The sequence below is a fragment of the Pyxicephalus adspersus genome, chromosome 7 (genome assembly GCF_032062135.1).
Source record: "Pyxicephalus adspersus chromosome 7, UCB_Pads_2.0, whole genome shotgun sequence".
Lineage (NCBI taxonomy): Eukaryota > Metazoa > Chordata > Amphibia > Anura > Pyxicephalidae > Pyxicephalus > Pyxicephalus adspersus.
The window spans coordinates 76,568,600-76,580,517 of record NC_092864.1 but is presented as its reverse complement, the minus strand read 5'-3'; the positions used below and the strand labels follow the sequence as shown (position 1 = coordinate 76,580,517).

The 11,918-nt window shown below is 39.3% G+C and overlaps 1 protein-coding gene across 1 annotated transcript; it reads left to right on the top strand.

Annotated features, from left to right (window-relative positions):
* Positions 1 to 3,514: 3,514 nt before the first annotated feature.
* SOCS1 (suppressor of cytokine signaling 1) lies at positions 3,515 to 7,399 on the top strand. The gene is made up of 2 exons (XM_072418993.1): positions 3,515 to 3,705; positions 6,025 to 7,399. Exon 2 carries the CDS (start codon positions 6,103 to 6,105, stop codon positions 6,736 to 6,738), a length of 636 nt encoding a protein of 211 aa, XP_072275094.1. The 5' UTR covers positions 3,515 to 3,705; positions 6,025 to 6,102; the 3' UTR covers positions 6,739 to 7,399.
* Positions 7,400 to 11,918: the final 4,519 nt, after the last annotated feature.

Sequence of the window (11,918 nt, the reverse complement as noted above, 5' to 3'; positions counted from 1 at the left end):
TAGAAATAACCATAATACTTATATATACTTAAACATAGGAAATGTTTTCCTATTGTTATTAATAAAGTCCACTAGCTTTTCCTATAGTTTGACTGTTAACATGTTGACAAATTGCCCTACTTTTAAAATGTCACCATCAGGTCTAAATAAGACTGACAACAGATATGGGTCTCTCAAAAAACAGCAGCCGCTAATGGATCCTTTACTGAAACTAAATCTCAGTGAACATGATACATTACCCTGGATCCAAAGTACCTTCACTTCTTTGCAACGCTCATAGGCCTCCCTTCATAGGTTCCCTCTTTCAAAAAATTTTACTGTCCCGCAGGATGTGTCAGCTGTGTGATGAGCACAACATTTAATCAATTGGCAAGAGCTACAAGAGAGAAGCTAAGGAATTATTGAAAGTAGCACAATTGTTATTAGCTGTCTGGGGCTGTAGGGTGGGACAGCAATGATAATAGTATTCTGGACAAGACATGGATACTGGGTGAGAGGTGGGGATAAAAAGGAAGGTACTATGCTGTAACACTTATCTAAAAAAACAAGTTTTGGGTTTCCCCTGCATGTGCATTTTTTTGCTGTGCGTGACATACGTAAACTATGGATCAGGCACACATTATTGAACATCCCCTCTCATCCAGGACATGATGATGCACCATCTGATTTGAGAAAAGCACTGTGCCCAACAAATCCAACCTCGTTCTGCTCAGTCGAGTGGTCAGGATGATAAGCTCCCTGGTTTGCTCCTCTTTCTCTTCTACTTCCTGTTCTACTCAAGCTGTCAGCTTTTCAATACAGAATGTGTTTACTGAGGTGCTGCCATGCAATCCTTCCTCCAGTCAGTCTAAATGACAGAAATTATACCGCCAGCAAGTTGCTTTTTACCATATTACTTTCAGCAAGGTGTTCACATAAACGGGACCATTACTGTGACTGCACTGGCCTTGGGAAAATTCACTCATGTTTTCTGCTTTGCTCTGAATCTGGTGGTAAACTAATTTTTGGAGCACTATCCTGGCATACAATATGCCTTGGCCATGGCCAAATACTGTATATAGGGTCACTCTGAAGATAAGGATGAACGTCCTAAAGTGGGGGCAGAAAGGAAAGGCAAAAATTTCTTATGAGCAGACACTGTGGACCTCATTTAAGGAGTTGGTATCTCTGTTCCCCCCTTTATTAACCCCCAGCCCCTATTGTTTTAGCCAGCATATTCCGATTCTACAGCAGCATAAGCAGTACAACGAGAAGGGCCCAATACAGCCTCTTGGACATGATGGCCAACTGTTTACATCTGTCCAACTGTGTCAGCATGGGGTCAGGGAGTTAGAAGATCAGATGCCAGGTGCCCTAAAGTGCCAGGTTATTTAACACTGGACTTTACAGATTACTGGACAATGAAACTGGATCTTTAGCTATAATTGTCTAATGTGCGATCCATGTGCTATCCCTGAGTGTCATCTTAGGGAGACTTTTAGTGTGACATGTGGATTTGTCACTCCAAAATAGACTAAGCTGTCTTAATAAACATAAGGTAGCCAAGGCCTTATTTTGGCACATTCTTTTGTTATGCGTCTTTGATCTTTCTCCAGGTGTCTCTCTTTCCCAAACTCTCTTTTTAAAAGTATGCAGTTTAGAACTCCTGATAATCATTAGGCCATTCTACCTATTCTACACTTACTGCTTTACTTATAACTGTAACGTAAGTCATTTTACATGTTGTAGGTATAGTTAACGTTTACAGAACGTTTACAAGAAAATGTTACCTTTCACATTTGTATGTGTAGTTGTGGGAGGTTGGCAACCCTGCCACTTACAAATAATAAATAAAAAGGGTATTTTTTATTGGACTCAATAAAAAGGTGGACCGCACCTGTCTGTCAATATATAGAAAACAGTGTATGGACGATGCCTTACAAACCTGAAGTTGTAGGTGGTAGCAGCCTCAAATAGTGTATATACTACTTGTTCTTATCAGTTTCCTGCATCAGGATTTGGGTACTTTGATTTATTGCAATAATTTGCTAACATTCTAGTCAAATTCCCAGGAACCCCCATTGATGCAAATACTGATGCATGTTTGGAACTTGCAATGTGTACCACTTACCCCTGCAAAACAGCATGAAAGGTATTTATAGGGTAGCTGCTTTCCCATATCAATGTAAATCACACATGTATTGTAAATACTGTGAGCGTACGATCAAGTTATTCAATCCACCCTGGGGGCAGGATACCCATGTATTTTCTTAAGAAGAGCAGGCCCACTTTACTTATTTAAAGCAGAACTAAACTAGAAACAAAAAATTACACCTTTAATCCCGCAGGTACCTCGATGGCAATGGTCTTTACCACAATCTGGTCTTACGTCATCCTGGAATTCCACTTTGTCCCAGAGGAATGGCAGGGCGCCTCCATCTTCGATCTTCACTTTCGACCTCTTTTCTTCATCACCCGATCTCGCAGTGTGCAGGTGCGAGATTGGGTGACGTAACCACCGTGTAGAAAAATGCCCTTTCTGCACATGCCTGAGATTAGGGCAGAAGGTACAGCCAGTTCCTTCCGGGATGCCTGACGTAGGTATCCGGGGAGGCTCCACGCTCCCATTTAGTCTTGATCGCCATGACAATCATGACTTCAAAGGGCGATGCTGCCCCCTTTTTATTTAAAAAAAACACCAACATTTTGATCTTACAGAGAAGGGTGGTCTACCCTTCTATGTAAAGTAACCATCTTGGGTTTGGGTATGCTAAAAAAAAAAAAAAAAAAAGGGTGCAGCACCACGCGGGATACCTACTCACGCATCCTGAGAGGCTCTGCCTGCTCCTTCTGTGCATCTCCCAGATCTCCAGAATGTGCAGAAGGGGCATTTTTCCTCCTAGGGGAAAGAAATGCCGATCCCACACATGCTGAGATTGGCTCTCTTTTTTCCCTCTTCACAGCGGCACCGGATTTCACACCTGCACAGTACGAGATCGGGTGACGAAGAAAGAAAACTGATAAAGTCTGATGTGAAGATCGAAGAAGGTGGCACATGGCGCTCCCTCTGCGCCCAGACAGAGAGGAATTACGGGACAACGCAGGGAGGGACCAGCCCCATTGAGGTACCTGCGGTATTCAAGGTAAGTGTAATTTTTTTGTTTTTAGTTTACTTCCAAAAATAGGATGTTGCACTTAAAAAAAAATCAACAACATGTTTACCTTACAATGGTTTGTCTACCCTTCTATGTATATGTAAAGTAAAAATGATGAGTCTGCTTCAAAATAAAAAAAATATATATCTACTTTCTATTCCATCAAACAGAGCTCCTTCCCATCAAACTGAGCTCCTTCTGAAGAACCGGTTACTTTGTCCATTTAATTAAAAACACTCAGTTCTCATTTTCTTTTTCCAGGAATAACTAGGTGAATAGAAAGTGAAAGTAGCAAGCAACCAGCTGGGCGCCTCTCACGTGTTTTCAGAGAATAGAGGGGGAGGCGGCGCTGCTGATACAAAAGAGAACGTGTCATTCGCTGGAGCTCAGAGCGAATGACAGCCCTGCTCGGATACTGGAGAGCTTTACACATTCTCCGGATTTCTGGATGAAACATTGCAGGAGATTATGGTTGATTTTACAATTCACCTCCCTGGTGATTGTGTGACCGTACCTGTGGAATACAGACATTGGTTTTTATACGAGTACTGTGGGATATTTCAGACAGCAGGTAAGGACAATTCATTTAGTGGGAATACATTTCCTGGGTTCGTATATCTTTATTTTGGTCTTTATGATGAAGGGAAATCAAATTGTGATTGTATTTTCCCAATCACATAATACATGTGTACAATAAATCACATTTCATTCAGAAAGCATCCATGGCTACATGAGACAATATAACTAGTGGTTATATATATAATAATAATAGTCGATAATAGTCGTTGGAAAGGATCTTATTGCACGATGCATGAACGATTGCTGTACATACAGCACCATTCTGCTCTATGCAGAGGAGAGGGGGAAAATGATGGAGCGGCACCCTGCTGCGCCCTCTCCCCTTTCCCTTGCATTGGGATTATTAGTCGTCTATCATCCGTGGATCCGCCAGGACGGTCATTCGGACGATAGATGACGGGCGCTGTACACGTGCGAGATTCTCGCCTGATATCGGCCCTGAGCTGAATATCGGGCAAGCTACGTGTGTAGGTAGCTTTAATCTAAAATGTACTCACAGGTCCTGGAATATATTTGTGCCTACTGTTTATATTTACTCGCTTGTAGTTCCACACCAGCTGAATAATTATTTGCCCATCAAGGGAAATATGAGCATCTTCACTTAGGATAAAGCATGCTGATAAAATGAATGTCACTGGACCTGATTTATTAAAGCTTTCCAAGGCTGGAGAGGATACACTTCCTTCAGAGAAGTTGGGTGATCCAGCAAACCTGGAATGGATCTCGTCCAGGATTGAAAACATTTGCTAACAAATAAATTAATTTTAAGAAATCCATTCAAGGTTTGCTGGATCACCCAGCTTCACAGATTAAAGTGTATTCTCTCTAGCTTTGGAGAGCTTTAATAAATTAGGCCCTTTGTGTGTGGATGTATATCTAATTACAAGGAAACTTTTCTTGTTTCACAAATATGCATTGCAGTAACACAATCATGTGTGTTGTTCTGTGTTTCCTTATAAGGCGCAGGGGTTTACTTCCATTGTCATCCATTTCTAACTGAATCAGCTGCCTAATTCAACATTTTCAAGCAATAACAATTTTAACCCAAGAGTCGATCTTTATCTAAATATCTAAAATGTCTCTTTGTACATGGGGTTAATTTTAGTACACTAAATTTAGCAGTTGTACCAAACAGTTCCAAGAAAGCATACTGATTACCAGTTTAGGATCTTCATAGCAGAAAAAAAACTGTTGCATATTTTAATAGAAGACTGTACTGTAGTAACCAACCTCAGCTCTGTACAAATGTGTCTATATCATCCATGTTTATTTCATTTGCACGTAGGGCTTTTTTCAATACCAGAGGCCAAACATAAATATATTAAATAAATCATACCACAGACAGACATATTGTAACTGTTCACTGGAATTAGACAAGTGGAGTGCTGTAAAAAGCACATTTTCCTATATCTTATAAAGTAAAGACTATTTTGTAAACTGTATACAATGTAAATGGTAAATAAAGAGGAAAGCTTTTTGTGGTTATAGGGTTAAATATCAATGACAGACTTTCAAAAAAAACTTTCAACAGAGCTATAACTGGCACTGACCATTCAAAGAAACAGCAATCTGCCTAAATGCTTGTTTTTAAATCAATGCCTCAGAGCTGGAGTAGCTGTAAAAATGGCTGTGGGGAATTGTTTTCTGAGAATGCTTGCTTGCTTCTCAACCATTTACTTCTGCAGTCAATAAGTGGAGACTACTCCTACCAGAAAGGGATGAATTCTAAAATCCCAGGCAGAGATAAGGTCAAGTCAATCAGCAAAGATTTATTGAACCACACTGTCTGTACAAGACATTAAAACATATCAATTGATAAAAGAAATTTACTGCACACTATGTCATAGACGGTAAGGACTGAGTAACAGGAAAGAGGGGTAACACAGACTTGCACTGTGTATCAGAAGCTGAGTGTTTAGGTTTACCATGAGTATGTCACTTACGGCTAACAAAGTAAAAATAGAAAGCTATTTTGCAAGATGAGTTGGTGATGGGAAATGCAGCTTTTAATGTAGGTTGCCATAAAGAATGAAATAGAGATAGCTGCAGATCATTGTTTCTTAATCTATTATGTTTTATCCAATCAATAGTACCCTCAAGTTTTATTAATATTTGGCAATTTTTAAACCAAATCTTAAAAAATGCAGTCTTATTATTATTTGGCAATTTTTAAACCAAATCCTAAAATATGCAGTCTTAAAGCTATTTCGGACTTAAGAGGAAGATATTGTTTTTTTTTTACTTCATTGCTGTCGTGTTTCTTCATTTTTTAACATATTGCTAAATCTAATCTTTGTCTTTGGTTTTCCAGGGGAACAGCAAAGGAAGAGCAGAACTGCCACTACTACTGACGCTATGGAAGATCACATAGGTTGGTCTAATCTATAGAATGGTAGCACACAGCAAGGTGGAAGCAGATAATGCAGTTGTAGAAAGAAGATCTCAACGCCAGGAAGTTTCAAACGCAGATCGTTCCCACATTCAACCTGCTAGAGCCATCCATAACTGCCCAGGACATCCCCTTCCTGCAGCACAGCTTGGTGATACACATTTTAGAACCTTCCGCTCTCAGTCGGATTTCACTATTATTACCAAAACCAGCAGCATGTTGGATAATTGTGGTTTTTACTGGGGACCAATGTCCGTCAACGTGGCACATGAAAAATTAAGGCAGGAGCCTGTGGGCACTTTCCTTATCAGAGACAGTAGACAGAAGAACTGCTTTTTTACCATCAGTGTTAAAGCAGCCTCAGGACCTATCAGCGTCCGAATCCACTTTCAGGCTGGAAAATTCAGCCTAGATGGCAGCAAGGATTCATTCAACTGCCTTTTTCAGCTAGTAGAATATTATTTACTTTCTTCTAAAAAAATGTTATCTTTTCCTCTGAGAAAGGTCAGATTAAGACCTCTTCAAGAACTCTGTCGCAAAAGCATATTGACAACATTTGGGAGACAGAACTTGGATAGAATCCAAGTCAACAGGGTGTTAAAAGACTATTTAAAATCTTTCCCATTTCAGATATAACACAGGGTATTAATAACAAATGTGGCAAGGACAACAGTGTTGTAAACTGAACTTTCTGGGATTATATTTTTTTTAAAGCTAAAATTGCTTGTCAATGCTACCCTTGAAGTGGCGCATGCAGGGTACCAAAAAAATTACTTTTGTTTACCTATCCCCTTGCTCCCCTAGCTGCCAGCACTCTCTTACGATGCCCCGAGTTATGGGGAGCTGGGGTGTCTTTGGTGCCCTTACCTGTAAGACTACTGTTTCTGCTTTGTATGTAATAATGTCAGAGAACTATAACTAGCCAGGCCAGACCAGTGGTCAAAGATCGAGGGGAATATTTTGGAGATTGTCGGATAAAGTAAGTAAAAGTGTTTTGTAATAGTACCCTAGACAAAAAAGAGCAATTGATGCCAGGGTAGTCATACTAGAAGGGTCGTTTTAACAAATGCCTGTATTTTAGATTTATTGGTAGACAAGTTTATTTTTGTAGCAATTTATTTGTACTTTGGGATAAAACTTGAACAATCACTTGTTGATGTTTACAAAACAGGATTATTTGCACAAACTAAAAGAGGTTATTCCTTTTTGGAAATGTATTTCTGCTATGTAGAGATGCCTATTTTATTACATTTTATTAGTAATGTATTTAATAATAAAATTATGAAAACAACTTAAATTGAATCATTATTATAAATTGCCTTTTCTTACCACACCTCTTTGCAATAGTGTTCTGTGCATTGGGGGAATGTGGTGGCTTTCGTGGTGAATGTGGTGAATTTCATCCCAATGCACCTTGTCATTGAACTTCCATTGCAGTGTGGTGCACAAAATGTCATGAGCACCTTTTTTTGTAGAACTTCTGAGGTTGGTACTATGAGACACAGTAAAGTATCCACCAGTCAGCAGAACCTGATTAGTGCTGAATGCTTCCACTCTTTTTATTTTGCTATTTCCTTCCATCAATGTATCTAGTTAGTACATAAATAACAACTAATTTTTGTCCCTTTACTGGTTCTTTCTCATCTGCTTGCTTTAAAAATACTTAGTGATTTATTAATGAATACATACAGAGGTGCTGTCGAGTTTGTGAACCCTTTTAAAATGTTCTTTATTTTTTTATGAATGTGACCTAAAATATCATCTGATTTTCAAAAAAGTAAAAGCCCTAAAAGTTGATAAAGAAAACCTAGTTAGCCAAATAAATAATTGTATTTGCTCAGTGTGGCTCATAGCAATGGGGCTTCATTCAGTGGGGTTCAAACACAAGACCGCAAGCTTCTGACTGAAACTAAATGTTTATGCAGGAATGCCAACAAAATAATACCATAATAAAGAAGTGGCATAGCTGAGCATGTGTCTCACATCTCTGACTGACTAGAGCAAAAACAGACTCACTTTCAACCTTTCCCTATCTACTGGTATCCACCCCTCCACTTTCAAACATGCCATTATTCCCCCTGTTCTGAAGAAAATCTCATTAAACCCCTCTCTACCTTTTAGCTATCATCCTTTCTCCTTTCTTTCATGTGTTTCCAAACTTCTTGAGTGTATTGTCTATAAAAAGACTCACTGACTTTGACCCACTCCAATCTGGCTTTCGAGGTGCCCTTTCCACCAAAACAACCCTTACTAAAGTGGCCAAGGACCTCGTCAGAGCTGAGTCACAAGGCAACTTTTCCTTCCTTCTCCTTCTAGATCTTTCCTCTGCTTTTGACACTGTTGATCACCCCCTTCTAATACAAATCATGCACTCCATTGGTATCAGTGACACTGCTCTCTCTTGGTTTGCTTCCTACCTGTCTGAGAGCTCCTTTCAAGTTTCTTTCAATGGTAATTGCCCCTCTTCTACTCTCCTGTTGGTGTTCCCCAAGAGTCACTCCTGCCATATTTCTAACTGTTAATAACACTGTTATTTGTCCCTCCCCTCAGGCATGTTCCCTTGGTGTCACTTTCAGTTCTGCCCTCCTCCTTTATCCCTATATTCAGAACATTTTCAGATCCTTTCACTTGCACATCATCTCCAAAATCCACCCTACCTCTCGTCTGGACTACTGTAACCTCCTCCTATCTGGTTTTCCACTAACTCGACCCTTTCCTCTACAATCTATTATGAATGCTGCAGCCAGACTCATCTATCCTTCCCACCACTCCTCTTCTGCTGCATCAATTGTTGTTCTCTTTATTGTCTTCCATTTCACCTTAGAATCAAATTCAAGCTCTGGCACTATGCCTTCAAATCCCTCCACAGTTCTTGCCCAACTTACTATTCTGACCTGATAAATACACCCCTAACTACTCTCTTCGCTCCTCCAATGACCTACATATGAGTTCCTCTCTCATAACCTCATCACATGCACAGCTCCAGGACTTTTCTAGAGCTGTCCCAACTCTATGGAATGGTCTCTAAGACCTTCTTGGCTTCCTGACTTCCTGCTCATTTTTTTTAAACTTGCCTACCCATCTTCCCCTGTCTCTTAACCCTCACTAATTACCCACCAATCTATATCCCCCTCCTATCGTATGCTGCTACCACACCTCTTAGATTGTAAGCTCTTTTATGTAGGGTCCTCTCCTCCTCCTGTGTCACTGTCTGTGCCTGTCTGTCATTTGCAACCCCTATTTAATGTACAGGGCTGTGTACTATGTAAAAGTACGGTTTATTACAATAGTCAACAAACATTTTCTTGCCAAACAGATTAAAGTAATTTTAGGTTATGTTTGATGCACAGATTCCAAATATGGTATTGGTTTTGCTGGATTGGGACTAAATTTTGAAATAATGACCTCAATGATAATCCCATAGAAAACTAATGAAACATGAAAATTAAGCAAAATTAAACTAGATATGCCTATGTATACAAAATTAAATTTTTTAAACACTTAAAGCGTACCTATACTCACAAAATCATCTATAGTTTATGGATACCATAGACCAAAGTTATAATCTAAATACTTTTTTTTCAGCTTGCTTTTACCTTTAAACATTAAAAATGACTTCTGGCCACACCCCCAGGTCTCTCCATGGCCTAGGCGGTGAGGTGCAATCTGGGATATGCCAATCCTTGGTGAGAGTGTTTCTAATCCCCTCCCACTGCATTGAAGGCTCCAGCAGTAGTCTGCCTTCATGTGTCTATCCCATCAGCCCTGCTACCTTTTTTTCAATCACCTTTATATCTTGATGAAACCTCTCCCCTTGTTCTTTACTGAAATTGCCAAGGTTTCCTGGAAACTTTTGCAAATGGCCTTGGAGATAGTGTACATTTATGCTCATAGTAGCACTCAAATTTTTAAAGTTTAAGAGCAGTTTTTATACCAGTTCTTCATTTATTTGTGCTTTAGAGTTACCCAAGAAGTTCTTGAGAACCATGACATAGCTGTGCCAGGCAGAAGCTTCAGTATCAGTCATGTAAATTTATCAGTTTCCAGATCTGGGGTTCATCAAGGATTCCTGCTTTTAATTTTTCAGTACTCAATATAGGAAAGAATCTACAAATGTATTTGAAGCAATCACCATCCTTGTTCAGAGCTCTTATAATTTGCTTCAATAATCCCAACTTTATGTGTAGTGGAGGGAGAATGATTTTTTGTTTGTTAACCATTGGCCCTTTTTTTATGTTTTCCATGTCACTCTTTTTTTCCAGTGATCCTGCTTTGCTCTACTATCCCACAAGAAGATGAAACATGGGTACTTTGTGTATCCACTTTGCTGTTCAAGTAGGAAGTTCACCATTTTTAAATCAACACATATTGACCGTTGGTGTTCATGATAGCAAAGCTTTTGTAAGACCATTTTGATATTTTGATATTCTTCTTTAAGTTTTGTTGAGTGACCAATTGGAATTAATGTAAAGCAGTTGCCATTATGCAAATAAACAAATTTCAAACTTTGAGTGGAACTGTCTATGAAAAGCCGCCAGTCTTCTGCTTGGTATTCTGGTACTCCCATATGGGCTAGTAGTCCAGGGATGTTACAACAGTACACAAAGTCTCCATCTTCACTGAAATATGGTAGGAGTGTCACCTCTCTTGTCCTATAAACTTTTATTTTAACTTCTGGTCTCAGACAGTTCTTTTCTTTTAGCCTGGAGCTAAAAGTTCAGATACTTGTTTTCACAGACTTAGATCACATATTAAATCATTGAGCTCTTCTTGGGAGAACTGCTGGTTTGATGAAACACTTCGTTTATATTCACTTCCACTGCTAACTCCTGCATTACACTCCAAACCCTGTATATCCTCCATGTCGTAAACAGAAATATCAGGGAGTGTACTGAACACCGGTATGGAAACATCAGCACCATGTGGCACAGGTCGTCTTGCTGATTCCAAATCAGGGTATTCCCAGTTGTTTTTCTTGTAACGATTGAAACCTTTTACATTCACAGCACTCAAATAATAATCATTATAATAATTTTTGGGCTCCTGCCACACCATAGGTACACCAAATTTCAAACTTTTCAGTTTTCTATTATTCCACTAACGTAAACACTCACACAAGTTTTGCATACCATATGGGAGCCCAATACTTGTCTTGGTCCCCCAGTTTAATACCAAAATATGCAAGATATGCTTGTTTCACAAATTCTGTAATGTTTCTTCTCGGTTTTTTCTGAGAATATTCAGCACCAATGTGGCAAAATACGTTAGGGTCCTTTACCCCCCTAGCTGTAATCCTGAGTGTGACTCGGGGTGGATTTTACCTGCGAAAAGCGGTAATCCTGAATCACACTCGGGGTAGCTTTAACCTAAAAGAGAAAACCCCACTTATCTTGTTCCGTCGCTGTCCCCCAGCGTCCTGCTGGTCCCCGCAGGTCCTGGGGACACGACCTCCTCCTCCAATCTCCAGCCGTGAAGTGCAGAGATGATCTATGGGGTTTCCTGGTGACATCGGTACATGCGTCGGTGCGGCCGGAACTTAGTGGCGGGAAATTTTAATCATTTTGTATTGGATTTATTACAAAATAGCTGTATTGAATCCAATACAAAGAAACCTTCATATAATATATATAAAATTATGGTATATATATACACATATATTATACATGCTACTGTACAGTTAATTTACATGTTTAACTATTCTTTAACTTTTTTTTACCAGATTTTTGTGTTTTTTTTTAAAGTTTAATATTAAATTCATTAACTATTGAACATATTTCGGTGAGTTATGCCTAAGAATTATAGGTCTACAATGTAAA

Excerpts from the sequence above, each read along its gene's own strand:
- SOCS1 (XM_072418993.1), top strand. The coding sequence starts at position 6,103 with ATGGTAGCACACAGCAAGGTGGAAGCAGATAATGCAGTTGTAGAAAGA.